Genomic DNA, 26359 nt, shown 5'->3' on the forward strand with positions numbered 1-26359 from the left:
AAATTCAGAAGTATTTATGTTTTTGTCTATTTTTCTTTCGTTGCCTGGAGTAATTGCGAGTAATCGGAATTATGCAGTTCATTTGTAAAATGCGAATATCTCAAAAACTGTTGAGTTTTGAAGTTATTAGGAGGTATACCTTTTTTTGTTAAAATAATGTATCTTTAATATTTTTTATCACACATAGCGGTAACTTGAAGAGCAAAAAAGTTAAGTGTAAATTTATGCCACATATGTGGCATATGTGGCGCCGTCTATCAGCTACATCAAAGTATGCATCAGATTATAATTTCTTATATTTAATAGTATCCAGTTGTAAATTTTTATCCATAAATGTTCACAAACATGAAAGTTATAACGAAAAATAAAATTTTAAATTTCCACTTTAACACTCTGTATCTTTCTTAATATCAACATTTTATTAAAGCAATTTGGCTTAAATCGTAATATTTTTAAGTGTAGAATCTGCGGTTTCTTTTTGTACAATTACTTAAGGACCACCCTGTATATATATATATATATACATATATATATATATATATATATATATATATATATATATATATATATATATATATATATATATATATATATATATATATATATATATATATATTATAATTTTTCTCAGTAATCTATTAACAACTCTTTGAAATCTTTTTGTGGTTGTCTCTTTATGTCTCCAAATCTCTGTGCCACACAGGACAATATTCTTAATGTAACTGTTGAATATTTTAATTTTTGCTGAGTTTTATCTTGTTGTGTTTAATATTTTCTGTAAGAAGTTATATGCATGTTGTGCATTAGTTTTTCTTTTCTGTACATCTAATCTGCATCCATATTTTTCCCTGTTTGATCCCAGGGATCATGTGTGAATCTCTATACTTTTTTAATTTTTCTCTTAAGTTTATCTGGTTTAGAAAGCCATATCTTAGCCACGAAACAACGGCTACTACTATGAAAGCAAAGAAAGATAATTGGACATTGGAGAAAGTTCCTTGAAAGCTTAACATCACGAAGCAAAAGGTTGGTTAGGAAATATACAGAAACGTTTGAACATATACTTACGACTACAAGTTTTCAAACGAAAATTGAGCGATTTGACCGTTACTTGATGGAAATTCATTTTATATAACAATAAAACACTGAAAATTTTGTTTTCTAAACTTCCAAAAACTTTATTATAATATCTTATCACTACAGCAGAGTGTCTTTGTCAAGACTCAACTCATTTTAAGTTAGTATAAATTGCAGACAGTTTTAAAGGAAGCCAGGAAAACTTTAACATATTCGAATAATAAAAATAATTAATATGATAATAATCTTTCATATAGATGAACCTTATAGATTTTATTTATTTTTCAGATTCTTCCTTTATGTATAATGCAGCTAGCTAACTATATCTATACAATCTTAACCAAAGAATAGGAAAAAATAATTTAAATAATTTAATTGTTTAAAAGGTTTTTCCTTATTTTAAATTTTACTGTATAAATTTATTCAAAAATATTCTTATAAATATAAGACCTTGTAACATTTGTTTTGTAACCTTTGCATGAAGTCGACCTACATATCATGAAATAAAACAAAATATATTCACCCTCATAACGCAACACAAAAGGCAATCTTTTCTAACTACATAAATCTTTGCAGCCGTCGGCGTTCTCGTTGGGCGATATGTGCGTCCCTCCCATGGCGAACGTCCTGAAAGTATTCTTGGAGAACGGCCAGACGAAATCATTCAAATACGACGCCTGGACGACAGTCCAAGACGTAGTGACCTCTTTGGAAACCAAACTGTGTCTCCAAGCCACCGAGCACTTCAGCCTTGTGGTCGAACATATCAAGTCCTTGAAAAGAAACAAATTGACCCTGCTCGATCCTCAGGACCTCTTGGCGAGGGTAAGTCTTATATTTATTTATGTTAGATTATGAAATACAAAACTCAATACTTTTTCTTGAAGTAAGCTATATATAATATATAATATATATATATATATATATATATATATATATATATATATATATATATATATATATATATATATATATATATATATATATATATATATATTTGTTCGTTAGCATTGAAAGGGCGAAAGTCACTTTCACTTTGTTTTGAAGTAAATCAAAATCAGTGTTCTTAATTTGTACACCATAAATTTAAAATACCTTTAAGCTCATCAAATGATGTTGCGGCTTTATGTTTTTAAAGAAAGTGGTAAAGAGTTGTATTTTATTTTACAGTAAGATAATCGGCGTTACGTTGTTTTGTATTAAAATAATAAATAATTTAGGACTACAACCTTTTTTTTTTCTGTGGTACTATATTAATAAAAAATAGGACAATCGCCCCTTTGGTATGTTAACATTTTAAAAATAATATAAAAGTTAAATTAAAAAACAGTTAATCATCTTTGGAACATGAAGAATTGTCTTCGTTAATGACAACTTTATTTTTTGTTGTTTTTAAAGATTTCAGAAGGAGTGGTAAATAGAAGGTACCCATTCTAGCAATTCCATAAGGATGTTATATTTTGAACTATCAATTGGAATTGATCTTTCATTATTTATTTGGTCCAATATCTTTGGTAGGAGACCATCGAGAGAACTTCTCACATCCCTTTTAAAATTGACAGTTTTAAAATTTTTCTGGGGAACTGTTGTTTTATAAAACATAATGCCAGGGTGGTCTTTTTCGACTTTCAAGTGCATTAGTTTAGAGGATAGAAAGGGTTCATTGTCTGTCTTCCATTTCCTATTAATAAACGGACTTGTCGATTCTATGCCCATTTTTTAAAAGTTGAAAAAGTCACTTGTTTTCACCTCATAACCAATAAGCAGTTTTAAAAAACTGCAGGTCCTTATAAACTGGGCCCATTCATAGGGTACAGAAATACTTTAATACAGTAGGCAGTGTTTTCTTCTTCCTCTCAGCCAGTGCATGTACTGTGTCTGTTTCGTTGTATGGATGCCCCTTAAGTAAATATTTATGATGAATTCTAACTACTGAGGTGTTATAAAGAGCCCACATATACATACAAACTAAAAAAAATGGGTTTTAGCCAGGGCAGTTGTCTGACCAAAATGTTACCTCTTCTGTTGTAGAAGGCAATTTTTTTAACCACATTATTAAAGCGGAAGCTATCTCGTTGCCACACTTTTTTTTAATAGACTCGTCTCACATAAAGCATGAACCTTCGGCAGTACTATCATTATAGACGGTAAAATTAAATACCCATACCTACTTTAAATAAAACGATTTTCCGTTAGTTAACATATTTGTGGGGAGACATTTTTGCAAATCAATCATTGCTACGACTTCTTTTAAACTCTGCTTGCATCTTATCTTATCCTGCCTTTTTAACTTGTATGTGTTTTCTGCGTTATTCAAATGATCTACCTTTTTCTTTAAAATATCAACTCCATTAGGATCATCTTTCTTTCGCTCATTTTCAAATCTGTCACAGGTATCACATGTATCAATTTCAGGGGGCCTGAAATGAAGGTTGAATGCGGTAGAAAAAGTTTTCCGATACATACTTTTCTTTACGGCAAGTTCTTTTGCATACCCCTTTTGATTAATCTACTCTAAATATAATTTGTACATTATTGTTACATTTAGTTCTGGATTTAAATATTCTCTTCCAGACCTATTACCACAATAATGACTTTCAATTTTTGGAAAACAATTTATTTGTTCCATAACCAATTATTTTGCCTCTTCAGGAATTTGGTGCATCCGCATAATTAATTTTCTTCTTTATTGAATTTCTGGCTATTTTCTCAGAGATAGCAAGTGTAGTTAAGAAAAAATGACTTACACACCCTTGTTTTAGATCCATTTGCGAGGAGAATATAAGTGTAAGAATGGTGTCTATGGTCCTTTTATTTGTTATTTCTTGGACGTCTTCTGCTAACAATACCCACATCAACTGCTTGTGCAATAAATTGTCTTCTATGGTCCCAGTCTATCTGGCTTTTCCAAAAACTATTAAATATTTGAATTCTAACAATATCCTGTATATTAGTAGTACATTTAAACCTACATAATCTATTGCAAGAGGGACCTACTTCTTTAGATATTTTCAATTTATTTTTAAAATCTACATATTCCTCTCCTAATCGTCTCTCCTCTCCTTTGTTACGTTATGTTTTAAGTTGAAGGCTTCTGTTTTCTCTTTTTAGTTTTCTTTACAATTGATTCTGTTTTTTCTCGTTCGTCACTTCAGTACTGTTATCCATGTTCAGTTTTTTGGAAAGCACCTTTCTGTAATCATGTTCTTGAATACATATAATGATTGTATTTTCATCACAATTATCGCTGATACTGCTATAATCGGGTTCATATGTTGTGTCTGTGTCATCCACATAGTTGTCAGAATATCTACTACAAGAAAGTTTACCAAATATATTTTCACTCTCAATTTCTTCATCCACGGAGAAATTGTCATTGGCAACGTCATAATATCTACTACAAGAAGGTTAAGGAAATCTGTTTTCACTCTCAGTTTCTTCATTCACGGAGAAATTTCTATTGGCAACATCATTAAACATAACAGGCTTTAACTGACAGTAGGTTTTATGGTTCTCATGAACAGAAACATAGGAATCAGATTCAGGCTCATAAGTAGAATAAACATCAGGAATGTCTGAAAAATAATAAAGCTTCAATTATTGCGATACTCCTTATATAGTTTTATTATAAATTAGGCTCTTGTTATTAAGCATCGAAAAGTAGGTTAAACTCTGCAATATATTACATTTCACAACAATTATATACCAACTTAAAGTTACTAATATGTAGAAAGGATAGATACAAAATTTTGAAGATTTTCACAGTATACAGAAAAAGTTCACTTACCTTCATTGTTTTCTTGTAAACACATTGTTACCGTCTTCATTGATCTTAATTAAGATATTTCTGGTTATTCTTTATTATTACAACATTAATCCCGATACAGAAAAAAGTTACTTTTATCTATAAACCATTAAAAAAGATTAGCTTTGACAGGCGGTTGTCCATAGAGATTGGACTACCGTCTTTTTAAAAATCAGTGAGTGTGCCATGCAAAAAAGACCGATGTATCACATAGGGCTTTTTGTAACAAATATCATAGTGGACATCCGACATGCAATTTTAGTAATATTACCTGGACAACTATTAAGCACTATATATATATATATATATATATATATATATATATATATATATATATATATATATATATATATATATATATATGTCTGCGTAAAGTACAGAGTAAATTCACTATATTCTAAACTACAAATATTTTCAAGAAAAGCTGAAACACGTCGATTTCTAATTTTATTAAAAAAAATCGGTTGCCTGTAAAGTCGGTTTTACGGGCGAATATTTTACGTGGCAACGTCTTTTTCTCGGTAGAATATTTATTGATATGAATATTATTAAATTGCACAATAGTTGTTTGCATTTGAAACGCGCTGTTTCTTCTCAATCGACTGAATTACGATTGATTGCAGAGTGATTTAAACTAATAATTTACTTAACACTATCAACATTTGTCAATAGTATGACATAACCTATAAACTCAGTTTCTCAACTTTTGTGTCAATCTAACAATTAATCAATCAATCATAGTTTACGATAATGAAATATTGGTGTACAATTATTTACCTTTATTGTTGTAGTTGTTGTAAATGACGAATCTAAGCACTCCACATTTTCACTGCAGACACAGCTGACGATACTTTAACCACACGTGTGAACTTGTATTATGACGCTTTCTCAGTTTTCCAACGCCAAGAACGCTCAAGAAAGACAGAGACACAAGCACGCACCGATTCAACGCGCCTAATTCTCTAGTGCTGCGCGCGCAGCGGACCGATCATGTTTGAGTGGGAGAGAGACGCAAGGCATTCGCCGGTCCGGCGGGCCTCTCTCTCGTTCGGTGACTCATCGTAACAGACGTGAGCGGGCGTTACACTTTTTCATGAGTGACTCCGAGCCACAACCTAATTTAAGACGTTGTTACGTCAAAATTTCTTATACAGCCTTAGTCAGCCTGTCTAGTGACAGACACTAATGTAATGAAGTCCTCGTCAATTTTATTAAATGCAGTACAGCAGGTCCCCGATTATCTGTGCTCCACGAAACCAGACGTGGCAGGGATAATAGAGAAACACGGATAATAAGAGTATTTATTTTTTATACATGTACATACGTACATATATTATGTACCTACTGTAAAACAATAAGAGAACAAATAAATCTCATAAGTTCAAGCTAGTTTTTGAATTGCATAAAAACTTCATTAAAAAAAAACAAATTTTTATATAAACTTGTAACACTAAATAAGAAAAATAAAAACTACATAGGTATGTAGATTAACTGGCATTTACATAAAGCAGCTAAATATTTTAGAGAGCTGCGCAAGTTTAAAATATCGACAAAACCCGCAGGTTCTCGTTTCTCAAAAATGGTTATTAGAACATTAGCAGCTTCCTCAGCCTCCTGGTTTGTTACTCTTTTGATTGATACTATTATATTCTTCATCTTAACTCTTACTTTCGGATGCATCAGATTGTGACGTACCAGGCTAATTCAAAACTAGTTCGACAATATCGTCGTTGCTGAGCTACTGACAATTTCGTCTAACTTATTGGCGTTGTACACTAACTTCTTCTTTATTAGATGATCCTTTGATCTTTCTCTGTGAACGATTCCAAAACTTCATCAAGTCAACTTCATCCAAGAAGTTTATCATAAATATTTTTCTGTAGAGGCGTTTTATTGGCTCCAATAACTCCCTGATCCATTAGTTGAGCAATTGAGGTAACATTTCCTAGAAAAAAAGAACAAAGGAATTTCCATCGTCAGATCTTACAGCTGCGTCATTGGGGTGAGCATCACCTATTGAGACTCTTTTTCCTTCTTTAAAACTTAAATTTACTTCATGAATAAATGAATAAACGTTTTATGGAACCCCTTTTAGAAGATACACTAGTTATCCAGGCAGCAGCTTGGTTTAATAGTAAACTTTCTGACAGAATTGAATTTTAGTGATTTTTAGAGTTTCCAATCACAGTCAGCTTCAGGCTATGGCTGCTAGAAGAATTGGCACAACACAGTACTGTTATCCGGTCTTTACTCTTTTTAAATACCGCTAAACTCATCTCATTACTTGCAGCCAGGCCAGCGATTTACCCCTATAAGCACAGCATAAACTGACTATTTCTTTTTGTATTTCTACCGCATCAAACCTTTTTTATTCTATTTCATATATTTTTTCAAGTTCAAATGTATTTTTTTTTAATTTTTCAAATAAGCCGGAAATTGTTATTAACAAATAACTTATAACAAAAAAAAAGTTTCCCGAATCGCTTCAAGTAAAATTTATTTAGGTGTATCTCATCGAAATAAATACATTTTTTATCTCCGTAATTTCTCGAAAAATGCTACATTGTCAAGTTATTTACAATTTTTTGTTGAAAAAATGCCTTAATGAATGATTTTTGCGATTTTTTTCTAAAAAACTAGAATTGAGTTGCTATTGTGTAGAAAGTTTAGTTTATTAAGTGAGAATGCAAACAGGCGGGGCGCTTACAAATATTTTTTTAAATTTAAAACTATCTTTTTAGCAAGATAAAACCACTTATCCTTTTTAAAATATTTTTACTTATACGTGAACGTTTAAAGATTGTAAAGCTTTTTATAAAATTTTAATTAATTTTGTAGTTTTTTTATAAAAAAAATCTCAAAAATCACTAATAAAGACTTTTTAACAAAAAATTGCAAATAACTCGAAAAGGAAGCATTTTTCGAAAAATTACCCAAAAATAAAATATATTTATTTCGATGATATTTATCTCGATTTTACTCGAAGCGATTCGCAAAATTGTTTTTTTTTTTATTTGTTAATAATTTGCGGTCCATTTGGAAAAATTAAAAAAAAATACATTTAAACTTGAAAAAATACATAAAATCGAGTAAAAAAGATTTGATACGGAAGAAATGCGAAAAAAAAAGTCGGTATATTCCGTTTCTAGCGTCTTTTTAGGGGTAAACCGCTCGCCTATACGGTGTTTGTAGGCGTTACTCGCCAGCATAATTTTTTTATACCACTAAGTGATAACGGTGGTAAACCATAAACATTTTTTTTTCGACAAAATTTTGTATTTTAATCTTTTTATGATGTGGCATTAAAAAATTCATACAATCCTTAATTTTCACCTTTATATCATCAAACCCCACCTTTTAATAGCCATATTAGTGTCAAAGAGTTAATTGCCAAACTCCTCTAAAACGGCTTAACCGATTTTTATGAAATTTTATACGTATATTCGGTAGATCTGAAAATCGGTCGTAATATATTTTTCATACCCCTAAGTGGTAAGGGTTGTCCACCCCAAACTTTTTTTTTAATTTTTGGGCAAATTTTTTTATTTTTATTTTTTTATGATGTAAAATTAAAAGTACATACAGCCCCTTAATTTTCACACTTGTATCACCTATTTTTAAATAACCATATTAGTTTCACAGACTTAGTTGCCGTACTTCTCCGAAACGGCCTGACCGGTTTTTTCGAACTTTTATATCTATATGTATTCGGTAGGTCTGAGAAATACATAGTAATATATTTTCAAAGTCCTAAGTATTAAAGGTTGTCCACCCCAAACATTTTTGGAGTGAACCTCCATATCCTACTTATAGCTAATAATTTACAATTAAAAGTAGGATTACTTGTCATTAAACTTGAGAGGATGTCTTGATCCCGCTCATATAGTCCCCAATCAATGCGCATTTTAAACAAGTGTATTGACAGATATTAACAAATGACTAACGAGATCAACAAACTTTAATCCCATGGATTATTTTATGTAAAGAATGTTTATTAACCGAAATCAGCAGATATTAAAGAATTAAAAGGAGTAAGAAAGACAAGATTCAACAAGAATTTTTACAATTTTATTTGATTTTGTGAACAAAATTTTATGGTTTTTTATATACTATTGGACTGGTTATATTAGGAGTAAAAAGAACTATATGTTAACAATTAACAATAAATTTTACCGAAATTTTAAAATGGACCGTAATTCCTGACGGATGAAACAAAAATTTCTGTACACCTCTCTTCAAAAAAGACCTAAAACAAAACCGGAAAGCCATAGAAGCATATCCGTACTTCCGATAACCATGAAATTGTTTAGTAAACTGTTTAAATTGAAATATGAACAACGAATTGCAGATACGACACAAACATCAACTGAAAAAATGTATTCACAACAGAGGATGACATGTGTGTAACTAAACAACTTCAACAAAGCAACATTCGTCGTATATAACACGGTTATGATTGGTCCAACAAAGAAAATGTTTTTCCAGAAAAAATATTTTATTCATTATGGATTTTTTCAAAAATATTCATAGTTAACAATAATTGTTAATTTATGAATCAAAGTTCTTGTAATAGTATGTACAGCAGCGATTACCTTTAAATTAGATTAGAATCTCTGTTTATCTGAATATTTGAATATCTGAATATCTTTTTCAGGTTTCGAAACAAATAATATTTACGGAAGGTAAATCCGTAGACTAAATAAATAATGCATTAATTTAAAGCCAAAAACTAAAAGTAAAAGTTTTAGTAAAAGCTATTTATTCTTTGCGAAGTGAAGTCTTTTCTCTTAGCTTTTGTGAGTCTTTGACCTTGTATCGACAAATTAGTATAATTTTCTAAGAAAATGTTAAGTCGGCTAATAAAATTCTATAAAAATCACTAAACAACAATCATCATAACCTTTACTGCTTACAAAACCAGTTTTTCCATTTTTGTGTCCACTGTTTGGACACAAAATTATTTTCTCTGAGAAACTTTTTTTTTTCGGTTGTTATAAGACGACTCAAGCAATCCTTCATGACAAAAAGCCCATATGCTGTGAGGAAATCCCAAAAAATACAGTTTTTTTATTTTAGCGTAAGAAATTGGGAACTGCATAAGTTCGAAAACTTTAATTTTTAATCATTGGAAAAGACTCGAAAGAGTGTGAAAGATTCCTAAGAACTTGGGAAATTTCCGTGTTAGATGACGTAGTTGTTAAATAATCCTTTTAATTAATTATTTGATAGGAATATATATATATATATATATATATATATATATATATATATATATATATATATATATATATATATATACACTAATGGACAAAAATATCGAATATTTTGGAATTTTCAAATTTTTGTTTTTTCAAAATAAATTCTGATCAAGCAAGTAGTTTATTGTAAAATAGAGTTTATTTTAACAATGTTTAATGAACAATTTTAAGTTTTTGTGCGGAGAAAATTGTGAAAAAAATAAATGTTTAATATTAGGTAAATAAGGTTATTTTATTCTAAACTTAACTGGTTTAAACTAAAAGAAGTGCATGATCAGTAACGAGTATTCCCCCTCTAGCTCTTAATACTGCTTCTATCTTTCTCAGCATGCTTGCAAGTAAATTTTGTACATATCCTTGGGAAATTGCATTCCATTCATCCTGTGCAGCAAGCCGAAGCTGCTCTATCGTATTTGGAACGGAATTTCTTTGTCGTATGCTGCGTTTTAGATGATCCCACATGTGCTCTATTGAATTTCAATCCGGGCTAGACGGTGGCCAATCCAATCTTCGAATTTAAACCTCACCAAGATTATTACTCACTATGGCACTCGACATTATCGTGCATTAAAGTAAATCTTTCATATCCAATGTAACCAACATATGACAAAACATGATCTTGCAGGATGTTTTAAACGTAAGAATCACCAATCATCCGTCCAATCACTTCCACAAGTGCGGTACGTACCTCCCAACTAATACCTTCCCAAAGAATTATGCCATCAACTCCGAAACGTCTGGGCTTTAAGTTTGCTTCTTTTGATCTTTTTCTAACTGTTTGTGAACTCACATTAACTTGTCTAACATTTAATAGCTCATTTCTGAGGTGCATCAATGTCAATGAACGATTTCGTGTAAAATTAAGAACCAAAAACGGTCATTAATTGCGGTTGTGCACCTTGGGCGTCCTTGACCAGGCCTTCGTACAAAATTTCCTGTTTCGCGGTACCTTTTTAGAGTATTTGAAACTATAGATTCAGTTCTGCTAAGACGTCGTGCGATATCATTTTGTGCCTTTCCTTCCTCGTACAAAATTACTATATGTGCTACTTGGACTTCATCGCAGTGCCGAATTGGTGGGATACTTGTTTTAAACTTAATTAAATCAAAACAATATTTAATTAAACTTAATAAATTAAACTAAAAATAACCGAATTAGTATGATTTTTCCTTTACGTGAAGAAGGATTTTTATGATAAAACGTACGAATCACTCTAACCACTGAATAAACGTCAAAATAAACATCAAAATATTTCAAACCAGTTGAGTACATCAGCCTACTATATGAGTATTATCAAAAATCTAAAAATATTTTGAAATAATAGTGACTACAAGAAAAACATTGGAAAATTCCAAAATATTCGATATTTTATTCGATACACATGAGTGTATATATATATATATATATATATATATATATATATATATATATATATATATATATATATATATATATATATATATATATATATATATATATATATATATATATATATATATAAAGGGCGGTCCTTAAGTAATTTTACAAAAAGAACCCGTAGAATTGTACACTTTAAAATATTACTTTGCTTTAATAAAATGTTGATGTTACATACAGGATGTGACCATACAGGATGTTAAAATGGAAATTTAAAATTTTATTTTTCGCTATAAGTTTTATGTTTGTAAACATTGACGTACAAAAAACTTACAACTGGGTGCTTTTGAGTATGGGAAATTATAATTTGTTGCATATTTTGATGTAGTTGATAGAGGGCACCACATATGTCACATACGAGTATGTAGCATTCTTTATTTGGACGTAACGGGAGTAACTGTTACAGTTACTCCCGATGAAGCCATCAAATAAATGGCGAAATATTGAGCTTTAGAAAAAACAAAGATTTTTTATTTAATAGACCACATACCCGATATTTCCAACATATTTATATATATATATATATATATATATATATATATATATATATATATATATACATATATAATAAGAAAAAGGATAATGCGAGTTAATAGTAAAATAAAGACCAATAGTCAGAAATACGTATATACGGTTGCCTTCCATCTTATACACATATTTTATTATAATTTTCTCTTTTTATTGCGAGCTATGCCGATATCTTTTACCTTTATTATATATATTTATATATATTTATATATATATATATATATATATATATATATATATATATATATATATATATATATATATGCGAGATTAAATAAAACGAGCGGTTTGAATTTATATAAATATATTTATTTATAAATTTACTGTTCGGTACTCTCTTATCCACTAAACTCTACTCCTAGCATCGTTAAATATATATACCAAAAAGTATTATTCTCGAATATTCTGGAGTAGTCCCACCTCTAATTCGTCTCATCGAAAGCGCAGCGAAGACGGGCGGTATTGAAATGCCAATTCTTGAGTTCTCTAGATTTATCCTTCTAAGAATTATGACGTATCGGAGATGGGGTATTTCGTTACAATATATTAAATATATGTTCCGAAAGATTACCGCGGTTAGTAATTAAACCTATAGTTAAGAGTAATACTATGACAAGAATTAAATATTACATGGGAAATCGAAAACGAAAAAAGGACTCATGGCATAATAGTACTTTTTTTACCTCCTCTAGTTTTCAGTATACCGTGCAAAACATATCGATTTGGGACACCCTTTACACTGTTGACGTGATGTTTTTAGGAACCACTGAAAATAATTTCATGGGTAGACGATATAAAAGAATAGCCCGAACAAATTGGAAGTATGTTGCTCAGGATAGAGATCGATGGAAGGAGTTGGGAGAGGCCTGTGTCCAAAAATGGACGAGAGAATGCTAAGAAGAAGAAGAATATTAAGAAAGGGAATTAAAGCTAAAACTGGAATAACTAATTCGGCTGTCGAAAAAAAAACAAAGGTGTTAAATATAGTAGAAGTAAAACAGAACATATAGTACACTAAATAGTACGGATAGACGAAATAGAAACAGATCAGAACACCGATTATATATTTTAGAAATCAGAATGCGTTGATATAGCAGTGGTTGATATTGATATAAAATAGAGTAAGTTAAGATAGATTATGTTAGTTTATCTTCGAACTAAATACAATCCAAACCGAAAATCGCTGCTGTGTAATCTCTGCCAGGAATCAGAAAGTAAGAACAAAAAATCATAATGAAAGGCAGCTAGAAGAGACATATCTGTGAAGGAAATTAATATTGTTATGATCAAAGAAATTAGAGAAAACATAAGGCAAATGCAAATTGAATAAAAATGGAGGGTTTCGTTTAAGTGCGTACTTATCTTCGATCGATGGTCTCTGACATGTACCTACGTTTTTATATAACAACTATTTATAAGGACAAAAGCAATTTTCCGTTATAAATGGGAAATCTTTTCATACTTTCACTTTTTAGATTATCACTTCTGCTTCTAAAAAACACGTCTTCAAGTGAAAATATGCCTTCGAAAAAACATGTTTTACAGTTAAATAAAATTTCTTCATTCCGCCCATGTTTATTGAAAGCATACAGAAATCTAGGTGAATTAAATAATTAATTACAAATAAGGCAACGAGTCCCACTATTCTGGAGATACTTTATCCAAGTTAAGCAACATTAATAATTGTTTTTTTCTTTATAAGCAACATTTTTAATGTTATTCGCACATACTTAGTCACACTAGCAAAGGATTGGTAATATATCAACCTAATTACCATATTCTTATATGATACATGACTCAAGTCAATTGTATTGTCTCATTACAATGGGATGTACTTCCAATCTGAGTTAATGTTTCTGACGCAATTTACAGAGTTGTACTTCTTTTTTTAAATACGAAATAAAAATGAACCAATCGGAAACCGAGGATAGCAGGTCAAATATTAAAGTTGTGATTGAAGTACCGGCAAAAAACACTCAAAAATAAATTTGCCTAGTGGTTTACAGGACTAAATCTTTTTATATTGATAACCTATGTATTGCCTCAGGACGGAACTTGTTTTGTTCAATATCAGTCGCGTAGCCGCGTGATAACTTTTTCTTAACTTATCTTGGCAATTAACAATGAATATTTTTAAAAGCCAAAACGGATTTTATTTATTTCAGATTCTTTCACAAATTTTGTTTACTCTAAAATGGATAATATAAAAATGATTATTTTACTCTACAATTCTAAATTTTGTCTTTACACTAATATAATCTTTTTTATAATTACAGTCAATAATTTTGCACCGGTATTCCAAAATTTATCAATTTTATTGCAGCAGCTTCAAATTATTACTTGACATCTCCACGAAAATTTTATTAAGAATCTGTATAATGTTATATGACCTGAATTTATGCTTTTCTTTTATTTTGTTTAAGGAACCCGAGCTTTTCGAATTGTCTAATTGAGTTTCATGTGTTCCATTTCTTTCAGCTATGTTTTTAATTTTATTATAACTGGCTTTACTCATTGTCAAGCTGTACTAAAAGAAAACCAAATTTTTTCGTTTCTTGCAAGGATCTCGGCATTTTTTTCTTGTATAATGTTCTTCACATAGTAAAAGACGATTAGGTAATTACATTTAGATCCTTGTTTATTGGGTATGTAGTCGTAAAATGTTCCCCTAACGAAAAGTTAGGGGGAGATTTTAAGGTCATCGAAACCTCAAACCTAATATAGATTAGGAAATATAACTGATCCTATCAATATAGCTGTGATCTTCTTTCTCAACCAAGAACAAGTAACAATAATATACTTTTCTCCACTGAGCTTTATCGTCAGTAATAATGTAATGGTCTTATGCCATGCAGTTGATTATCGCTGTTTATTTATCTCTTTCTTGTACATGTTATTTTGCTTCCGAGAATCAGCAGCCAGTTATCTGTTTTATTGGATAAGACCATTGTAATGGAGAACTTCCTCTAAATATTTTGCCCTCATGCAACAATTATTATTTCTATACCTTATGTGTCATCAATCCATCTGGTTTAAGGTCTGTATGTACTTTATTTATTTGCCCTTGGGGGCCATTAAACATTTAGCTTCTCCCAACGGTGCCCTCCCATCCTTCCGATGTGTTCTTTCTTAGTGCCATTTTGAAATATCAATATTATGGATATCTGTTACTTTTGATCGTCTTCTTATTTCTTTATTAGATATGAAATCGCTGAGCTTAATGTTGAGTATTCTCCGTTGTATATATCTGTCCCTACGCTGAACAAATATTTAGAGAAGCTTTGCACTAAATTGAATAAGGCATTCTACTAAACGGGTACCGGTTAAACAACATTGGATATACAGAAGAATATGTAGAATACCTACAAGCCCTTATGGGCAAAATCACGTACTACAGTCAACAATATGGACAATATACATGTAAAGAGGATATAGCTCATGATAATCACCAAGAAGAAGATAACAGAATGTCAGCTCTATGTCACCAAATGCCATTAGAAAGGGTAACGCACTACAACTACCTCGGCACCATAATAAATGAAGATCTAGATCCACTTTTAAGCGGATAAGGGCCTTCTTCCATCACACACAATCGTCACAATCTCTCTTTTGGTATAAAATAAGAATACTGCGTTGATACGTCTTCTCTGTTCTGTTTCATGATGTTAAATTGGACCTTAAACGAATATCTATATGTGCAACAGATTGGAAGCGTCTGAGATGAGGCTATATTCGAGAATACTCAAGATCCCCTGGACTGACCGAATTACAAATGAAGAGGTCCTCAGAACAATGAAGACGAGTCGAGAGGCACTGAACAGCATCAAATCTCGAAAGCTATAGTACTTCGGACACATTATGCGAAACGAATCCATATACTCTCCTAAAAGCCATCCTACTGGGAAAAAATATTTGGAAGGAAAGGTCCAGAAAGAAGAATATCTTGATCAAAAAATCTTAAAATCTGATTAAACACGACATATGTACAGATTTTCTGCATTGCTATAGACAAGATAAAGATTGTCATAATGATACCCAACAATCGTCACGGATAGGCACATCAAGAAAAAGAAGACTTCGTCCTTAAAGAAGTTAACCTAAACACAAATTAAATATTGTTAAGTGCGGTCCTGAAACCAATAAATTCATAATCAAAATAATTCGTATAATCTTAAAAACAAACAATAAAACTGTATAGTAGGCACGGCACGATCTTGTTTTTAATATGGTTTTTAAATAACAAAATATAATATTATACAGTGTGTAAAAGCCACATGGAATAAATTCAATATTTAGGTTACAGTACGTATTTAGAAAAAATCCTGAAACACGTCAAATTTAAATTATAACTTGACATTCTTTAACGTGAAAATGCAACCCCTACCTTCAACCCCCTTAGAATGACAGGTACAACTCCCAATTTTTAAAATAGGAAGTATAGGCTTGTGATATATCGTTTAAAAGGTCTTTTCATTCTCCATTCGAAAATGTTGTCGCTTTCAAGTTTATTAAGATTAATTAAGATAAAATAAATTAAAATCATGTGGTTACCGAAATTCGCTAAAATATACTCAAAACTTATTTCCCGTTTAGGTTTTGATAATGAGAAAGTGAACAAAAACCATAGCAATGTGGTTTTTGGATGGTAACCATTAAAAAACTTTAAAGAATTTCCGTGGCAACGTTATTTTAACACGCATTAGTAAATTGTTTTATTTAAGTTGTCAGTATTTTAATTTAAGTAAAAAGTTCGTTCAATTCAATTCTGAAAAATGGTTAGATTAACGGAAATGCATAAAATAACAGTTTTACAAATGATTGGTTACGGAGATAACACCCGAACACAACAGGAAGTAACTCGCCTATTTCATGAGAAATTTCCTAATTTACCGCCTATATCCCAAGGAACAATAAGTAAAATAGAGAAGCAGTTTCGCGAGTTTGGTCATGTAAGGTAGATAAAAAAAGGAGCTGCCAATGCACTGAGTGATGAACTCAAATTAGATGTGTTGCTTGAGTTTCAGGAAAATCCACATACATCGAGTAGACAGGCATCCACTACATTCAATGCTAGCCATACATCGATAGTAAACATATTAAAAGAAAATAAATTGCAACCCTATAAGATGATACCTACTCAGGAGCTCATGGAAGACGATTTTTATAGGAGAACTTTTTTTTGTGAGCAAATGATGGACATGTTGGATAACAATATTATCCAATTAGAAGACGTTATGTTTTCTGATAAGTGTACTTTTTCACTTAATGGTCATGCTAATCGGCAAAATTGCCGCTACTGGGCCACGGAAAATCCTCACTGAGTGAGAGAAGAACACACTCAATACCCTCAAAAGGTTAATGTTTGGGCAAGGATTGTAGGAAACAATATCATTGGTCCCTTTTTCATTGAGGGCAACTTGAATGGCAACAATTATTTGGCACTACTTCAAAATGATGTCATTCCAACGTTGGCAAATTTATATCCTGATCCAGGAAACCCTCAAGTTCCAGCGAATACGATATGGTTTCAGCAGGATGGAGCACCACCACATTACCAACTTAATGTCCGGCAGTACCTCGATACAATATTTCCCAATCGGTGGATAGGGAGGCGAGGATCGATTGAATGGCCAGCGCGATCACCTGATCTTACATTATTAGATTTCTTTTTATGGGGATATGTGAAGAGCCATGTGTACAAAACTAAACCTTCTGATTTAAATGACTTAAAAAACGAATAACGCTTGCGATTAGGTCGATCACGCCTGTTATGTTAAATAAATAAATAAATAATGGTAGAAGACAGTTTTATTTGAGATTAGGATGTTGCCAAGACGTTCGCGGTGAACATTTTGAACATTTACTTCATTAACATTCATAGTTCTTTTTCGTGTTCTACATTTTATTACGTTTTGCATTACATTTTAGTTTTTGATTGTATTGTAGCGAATTTCGTAACCACATGATTTTAATTTATTTTATCTTAATTAATCTTAATAAACTTGAAAGCGACAACATTTTAGAATGGAGAATGAAAAGACCTTTCAAACGATATATCACAAGCCTATACTTCCCATTTTAAAAGTTGGGGGTTGTACCTGTCATTCTAAGGGGGTTGAAGGTAGGGGTTGCATTTTCACGTTAAAGAATGTCAAGTTATAATTTAAATTTGACGTGTTTCGGGACTTTTTATAAATATGTACAGTAACCTAAATAATGAATTTATTCCATTTGGCTTTTACACAATGTATATATTTTAATTTGAAAATAGTTAAATTGTTATAAATACGCATCCTTTACTGTTTTTTAATAGTTTTAAAAGAATTTTTGAAAAAATTCAAAACCCTAATTGTTTAAATTCCAATAAAGAAAAAGTAATTGATCCACAGTTTTGTTTACATAAATCTTGATGGACCGTAGATTTACTTTTCGAACGCATTTAAAAATTACAGAACATATGCCAAATAGCTGATTGGGTAAATATTTTTTTCACAAATAATATATTCTTTGACTAAGAAAGCAATTGAGACAATTTACATTAGTTCTAAAATAATAAAACAAAACAGAATTCTTTAAGAATTGAGATCAAGCTAATCAAGATCTACCAAAATAACACAATAAAAGCAAAAGTAGAAGAAGAACTAACTGGCCCTATTGAAGCTGGTAATGGGATAAGACAGGAAGATTCTCTACGTCCTCTATTGTTCAACCAAATAATAAAAAAAGTAAGAACTAAAATGGATACCAAATGGGACAAAAAAAACTTAAAATAATCTACTATGCAGACGATGCAAATACTATTCTCTCAAAGTGAAGATAATTTACAACGTATACTGCACCAATTTAATATAACTGTCAGAAAATTTAACATGTTAAAATAATTTCCCCAAAAAAAGACCAAATGCATGGTTATAACAGCAAATTTAATAGGATGTAAATTGGAGCTGGAAGGTCAGATAATAGAACAAATAAGAAACTGACTGGCCTGAATGAAACAATATAGAGAAATAAAAATATCGGGAAAGAAATGAAAGGCAGAATATACAAAACAGTCATCGGACCAATAATTATGAAACACTTAGAAAAATTGATGGTTAAACACTATGGGATAGAGCTAGAAGTACAGATATACGACGTAGATGCAAGGTGGAGAACATCGAGGACTGAGAAAGAAATAGAAGAGTAAAATGAAACGATCATATAGGTCGAATGACAACAAATACAGCAAAGACAAGAGACGGTTCTCCAATAGGAAGACGATCAGTAGGAAGACCATGAAAACGATGGAACGACAACTTACTGGAGGCACATTGAAAAACAGACACAGTCATGTTTACATAAAGAGAAGAAGAAGAAGAAAATTAGATCTGATTCCACAAAATCATTGTTAAAACAGTTTAGTATATAAGATTTTACGGATACAGGGTGCTTACGATAATGTTAAACCGCGACACCAAAGTATTTTGAGACCCATTTTAAATCTTATTTACATAGCTGATCTATAGCGAATGAAACCGAAGGTTTCACAGTCAATTTCCCAACCACAAACACATAGCGATCTGAAATCACCATATAAAAATAATATCAGCAACGATATACAAAATTTACAAACGATATTTACTTTATAAAAATATGTGTGAACCACCAATTGGGAGAAAATATTTAGAGAGTATATTTACAGAATATATTTTCAGATCTCAGATGGTAAAGCGACAAGCTCAACTTACAATGTCACAGAAAAAGAGGCGAATTTGCTTAGTTTCAAAAAATAATATTGTTGTAGAGTGACTCTGCAGTCAACAGAGTTTATAGTTTAATTTAAAAGAGTGGTACAGTAGGCGGTACTGTAGACTAACGCGAAGATTCATTCTATGGTTTCTGTAGGTATTTTTAAATTTTAAATGATATTTTAAATAGGTAAAAGAAATAAAATAAGACTTACTCACAATCAATTTAATTTTACTACCAAAACGACCGATTTCGCTTTATAAGCTTTGTAAAGCATCTTCAGGTCAAACGGTACAAAGTAAATTAACTGATGCCCGTACAAGAATTTTTAGATAATGATTTGTGATACATAGTTTAAACTATCCTGTATTGCTGATAATAGGTGATCTTCGGTTAATGTTGTAACTGTCTGAGAATTAACGAGGACGTTTCTTGAGGGGAGAGATGTTAACAAATGAAATACGAGTAAGGTATATGTGATTGTTTGTTAAATGAAAGTGATGTTTTATATTATTTAAATTATTAAAGTTATTTATATTTATTCAAGAGATATATTTTAGAAATGTGTGTTAATTTATTGAAATTTTTCACAGTAAGAGGACAGTTTTATGACAATGAATGAAATTAGTTGTACTATTTTGTGGGTGTGCAATTTCTTTGACTTGTAATTATCAAATTTTTTTGATAAAAAGCATTTGATTTCTGTTTTGGCAGAAAATTGTGATGTCAAATGTTAAAATTATAAAACTAAAAACAATTAGGAACAAACAGAACACAACTAAAAGGACAAAACAGACATAAAACTTTAAAAAGGAGGCTTATTGGCACTACATCACTTGGTAGGAGAGGAACTGATAAAATTGAGTTTTTTGTCGTCTACTAGTGACAACAAAAAAAAATAACATAACAACATAACAAAAATAAAAAAAAAAAAAAAAAACTCAATTTTACCAGTTCCTCTCCTACCAAGTGACTGTCGCAGGTCGAAATAGGAGCAAATTAAAGACAGACGACGCGAGCAAGATGGAAGCCTCGCTAAAGCAGAGAGTTGAAAGTGTTGATTAGTATGGGGGTATTGTTCCCGATTAATGTGTGAGAGAAATAATGGGAATCGGGTGATAGCAGGGCATCAGTAGAGATGTTTTGCTTAGCATTTTACTATAGAGAAAAAGCAATACGACGGCAGTACCAAAGCTTCTCTTTAAAATAGTGCAAAAATAATAATAATAATCTTTAGTATTCAGATTTTTAGTATTTAGATCGTTCATTAGATCGACCATATATTCTTTAAAGTTCCAAGCACTACTTCCACAGTTCTATGATTTACCATCAACTCCTCAACAATGGTCTTTAAAATTAAATTTAATTTCCAATAAAGCTTTAAGACTAGGGATTGGAGCTTCAGGAAGCACATCAATCTCCAATTTATATACCGATTACGTGAACTATCATTAGACATTAGGTCTTAAGAAGTCTCTTTAATAAAAAAAAAACCAAAATATATTTACCAAAAGTCAACCAAAAAATACAGTAGAAACACAAAAGTGAAGGTAAGTATACTAAAAGATTACAACCAATTATGGATATTTTCTACTAACATCAGTTTTGTAGGCCCTTATGGCTTTCAAGCCTTCAATAATCTCTTCCATCGTTCGGCAGAATTTTAAGTCCAGGCATTTTCGTGGAATATGATTTTTTTGCTTACGTTAAATACAAGAGGAAACCTTTGCCACAAATAATAAAGACAATGGTATACGAAGAAATCCAATATGGATAAAATAGTAAAAGCACAAAGAGCAATGGAAAGATCAATGCTCGGGGTGAAACTTATAGACAAAAAAACAAACAAATGGATTAGAAGCAAAACGAAAGTAAAAGACGCAGGAGAACATGCTGCCAAATTAAAATGGAGCTTCGCAGGACACAATGCCCGACTAAAGGATAAGAGATGGAACCACGAAATACAACAGTGGAGGCCATGGTTAGGAAAGAGAAGCAGAGGAAGACCACAAATGAGATGGGCTGATGATATTAAGAAGATCGGAGGACACAACTGGAAGCAAGTGGCGCAAAATAGAAGACACTGGATTGATTTGGGGGAGGCCTATGTCCAAAGTTGGATTACTTAAGGCTGAAGAAGAAGATACGAAGAAATCAAGATTAATAAAAGCCCAGGAGGCGATAACTGCGAATGATTGATAAAGTTCAAAGTAATAATGAGAGAAAGGAAGCAAAAATGATAGTGGCATAATGTTGCTAAATGTGATATCAAATATTTGCAACATAAATCGAAGATGATTAAAAAACAGATGGAAAATAAAAATGGAAGAAGTAGTCAGATAAAGCAAATGTTTATCAGGTGAAAGTTACCAAAAGAAAAAAATTCTTCAAATCCATAAAAGATTTGAAAATAGGCAGATAAATTCTAAATGTTAAAATTGATTCTTTAAAGAACAGAATATCAGGAGAAATAAATAATGAAATTAAAAAAAATGTATACTCAAATGTGATACAAGATACTACTGTTGATCTACTGTTATCCATTTATTTTAGGTTAGTTTTGGGGAAAGTCCAAAGGGAAACAGGTATAAACCGAACCAACATTGCGTTTGCTGGATATACAGGGTGTCCAGAAACTCTCCTAACAAACGAAGACCAGAGATTCCTCATATAATTTTAAGACAATTTAACCCAATTCACTACTCCCTTCCTAAGGGAGTAGAGCTCTTTGAAAATGGCGCCTTGTAATTAGTTTTTTTTTAATACCTCAAGAACGATTCTATTTAGAAAAATGAAAACTGGTACGATTATTTATCAATCAGAATTACATCGATTTCATTAATAATTGCGAATTTCTAGTATCGGTTATAGGCGTTCGTTTGGGTAGATCAATGGTTATTTTAACGCATAACTTTTTTGTCTTTAGGCATTCGTGATAGTAGATTAATAAATTTTCAAGTATTCCAGTACTAAAAGGTACTCTAACTTTAAGTCTGTAGGATACACTGTTTTCTAGAAAAATCGTCATGAAGATTAAATTAATATTTTTTGCATTAGTTGGCTTTGAACTGTCAACAGAAGTATAACCTGCATTTTTTATTGTCAAATTGGTGTCAGTTCGCGAAGACTATGTTTTAGTTTTTCACGTAGTTTCATTTAAATACAACAATTTTAATTTAACGATAATGGTTTTTACTAATAAGGAATACGCTGATAATGTAGTTTATGACGAAATGAGATGTAATACTAATATTAAGAAAAACAGGTTCAGTGGTCCCAAAAGATAATTAAACAAGCCAACATAATGATGCAACAGCAGTTTCATTTAATGGAAGTTTGGAAAAATTCAAAAATTAGAATTCGAAGACTATCTGCCATGTATCCCACAATTTTAAAATCTTCCATGGGAAATATCTTACGCAACAAAAATGTATATTTTTTTCATTTTACAATTTACAAACTTTACTACTAGGAGATTTTTCTGCTCGTGAAAAATTCGCTAGATGGTCACAAAACCAGAAAAATCAAAATGAAGATTTTTTCAGACACATTTTGTTTTGCGACTAAACTACATTCACACAAAATGGAATTTTTAATGTACATAATGCACATTATTATTCGTACGATGGTAACAATCCCCACGTCGTTCAAGAATTTAAGAATCAGCATAAGTTTAGCATAAACGTCTGGATAGAAGTAGTTGACGATTATCTTTTTGGACCTGTGGAATTGCCTGCTCGTTTAAATGGTGCTGATTACTTACATTTTCTGCAAAATGTATTATCTGATTTGTTAGATGATGTGCCTTTAAATATTCGGCAAAACTTATGGTTTCTACATGACGGCTGTCTGGCCCACTTTAGCAGTCGAATTAAAAGATGCGGTCCAGTTGCTTGGCCAGCAAGGTCGCCGGATTTGAATAATTGCGATTATTGTATTTGGCGATGCATAAAAGAATTTGTTAGTTCCGTTTCGATACAAAATCGTGCACAACTCTGGCTAAGGATACAAGATGCTTGCAACGAATATAGTAGTAACTTTTTTACAAGAATTCGGCATTCTCTAAGCAAAAGGGCAAATTTATGCGTACAGATGGTCATCAGATCGAGCATATTTTGTAAATATCTACCTTTGATACTTATTCTTTCGTGTTAGTTTCGTTTCATCGTAATAAATACTTTGTTTTTAAAAAACCAGCAAATAAAATTTTGTCTCAATTTGCTTTTATGCATTTTTTTCCCAAACTTTTTTCACGAATTGTGTGCTGCAATGTATTAAAACAAAAGATAATTAATAAAATTAATTAGGTTACCTATTAATTTAACTTTCACGGCGAAAACAAACAATTTTTAAATCGATTTTTCTAAAAAAAACAATGTATCATGCAGACTTAAATTAAGAGTACCTCCTAGTACTAGAATACCTGTAAATTTAATAATCTACTGTTATGTTTTTATTAATTCTAATTTATTGTTTTTATTTATTAATCAAGTTTCTACACTTATAACACTTAAAAATTTATTTAAAGTCTTTATTTGCACAATCTATCTAATTTATATTACACCAATAATTATATAATTTATCTACATTTATTATAATACGTGCGTTACATTTTAAAACGCGACGCGATGTTCAAAAAATAACTGTTTTGTTTACAACAAAATTCCTCTTTAAATATAAAACTCCGTTAGTTTCGGAATCCCCTAGAAGCAGAGATGAATTGGCTCGAACAAACATTAGGGAAGACCGATCGTGGCGGTGTTGACAAGAATTGCCTCGAATGAACGGGAACTCAGGCTGGTTTTTTATCGGAGGGGGACCCATCGGTTATTACCTGCGTCTCCGCCGGCCGGTGTGTGATCTAGAAAATACTTTAATAGAAAAGATATTAGTAATAAATATGTTTACAGTTCTGAGCCATACAATGCGTCGTCATCTATTGTAACATTGCCCCCCTCTTAAAAGATGGTTCCTCCTGGAACCTTGTCGGGATTGGAATTGGAACGGTATGCTGGTATCGGCAACTGGACCCTCTTTTACAACTTCCAGTTGTATAAAAATGACAAGGGACGGTTTTCTCTCCGCACCAGTAACTATGCGGATTGCAACAGACTAACACCTAGACTTCGGTGTCTTTAAAGATCTCCTCCACCATACTTCGGTTAACCCTCCAATCCAATTGGCGGCACTCTAACTTTGGCATGGCTAACTTTTGCACGTCGGACTCTAGTACGTGTTTTCTCAATTGAAGTAAGGCTTCCCATACATCTCGGTAGGTAGGTTGGTCACGGGCAGTGTCTTTTGTTACCAGGTAGAAAAGGTAACGTGATGCATCTTGGAGTTTCAAGGCTTTCCCGGGAGGTAGCACTTGGCATTGAAGCTCTGCAACTCGACCGAACTTCCTTCGAAATACGGATGCCAACCCTGGTGCGTCTTTGATACTGGCCGGGATGGTAAGGGCCAGCGAGTAGTCATCGGGAAGCGAGAGTAGATCTTGCTTTTCTTCAGTGGTAACACCATGTCTTGCTTTACCGGTACCTCCATAGGCATCCATGAATTCCTCAAACGTGAGGTCAGACACATCTTGGACTTGGTTTACACTTCTTCATCTACGTCGTGGTCACCTTCGAAAGACGCCAGCCGGTTATGGTGTACTATCATCGGCTTTCCCCTCGGAATCTTGCTTATTCGGTAGATGACATCGTTGATCTTCTCCATAATGAGGTATGGACCTTCCCAAAACTGCTGCAATTTGGGAGAACAACCTTTTCGCTTTTTGGGACTATAGAGCCAGACTTTGTCGTTCTTCTTAAAGCACCCCTTTTTGGCTTGTGTATCGTACCGTTTCTTCATTCGGTCGCTAGCGATCTGAAGATGGGAACGGACCAACTCGTGTACATCGTCCATTCTTCTTCGTAATTCAATCACATAATCTTCGCCTTCTACATCTTCTCCAGGTCGACACCCAAACTCTAGATCAGAAGGTAGTCGCATTTCGCGTCTGAATAGGACTCTGGCTGGTATCTGGCCTGTTGATTCGTTAACAGCAGATCTGTAGGCCATTTTGAAGAACGAAAGATATTGGTCCCAGTCTCGCTGATGATCGGACACTATCTTTGTCAAATACTTGCCAACTGTCCTATTCATTCGTTCTAACATACCATCCGATTGCGGATGATACGCGGTAGTTCTTGTTTTCTTCATGCCTAGTCTATCACATATTCCTTGGAATAGATTGCTTTCGAAGTTCCTACCTTGGTCACTATGGATCTCCAAAGGCACTCCAAATCGGCTGAAGAAATTTCCTTAATTTTCTTTTCTCCATCTGATTTAGAGACTGTTAACAGTTCTGAGCCATACGATGCGTCATCATCTATTGTAACACTACTATCACAAATGCTTAAAAGTTAAAGACAAAAAAGTTATGTGTTAAAATAACCGTTAACCTACCCAAGGATATAAGGTTGACTGGAAAAAATGGTCGCAAATTATGGCTGCTAGATGTTAAAAACGCGAAGTGTCAAAGATAGAGTAAAAGACAGCTAG

At 32.0% G+C, this 26359-nt stretch overlaps 1 protein-coding gene across 3 annotated transcripts in view; it reads left to right on the forward strand.

The window, feature by feature from the left end:
* LOC140450695 (uncharacterized) overlaps positions 1 to 26359 on the forward strand; it is a 651216-nt gene that overhangs the window by 588724 nt on the left and 36133 nt on the right. For all 3 annotated transcript variants that reach the window (XM_072544365.1, XM_072544373.1, XM_072544369.1), the window contains exon 6: positions 1654 to 1902. In XM_072544365.1, the coding sequence (XP_072400466.1) occupies positions 1654 to 1902 (249 nt within the window). The remainder of the gene's footprint in view (positions 1 to 1653; positions 1903 to 26359) is intronic.

Source organism: Diabrotica undecimpunctata, chromosome 1 (assembly GCF_040954645.1).
Source record: "Diabrotica undecimpunctata isolate CICGRU chromosome 1, icDiaUnde3, whole genome shotgun sequence".
NCBI classification, from domain to species: Eukaryota; Metazoa; Arthropoda; class Insecta; order Coleoptera; family Chrysomelidae; genus Diabrotica; species Diabrotica undecimpunctata.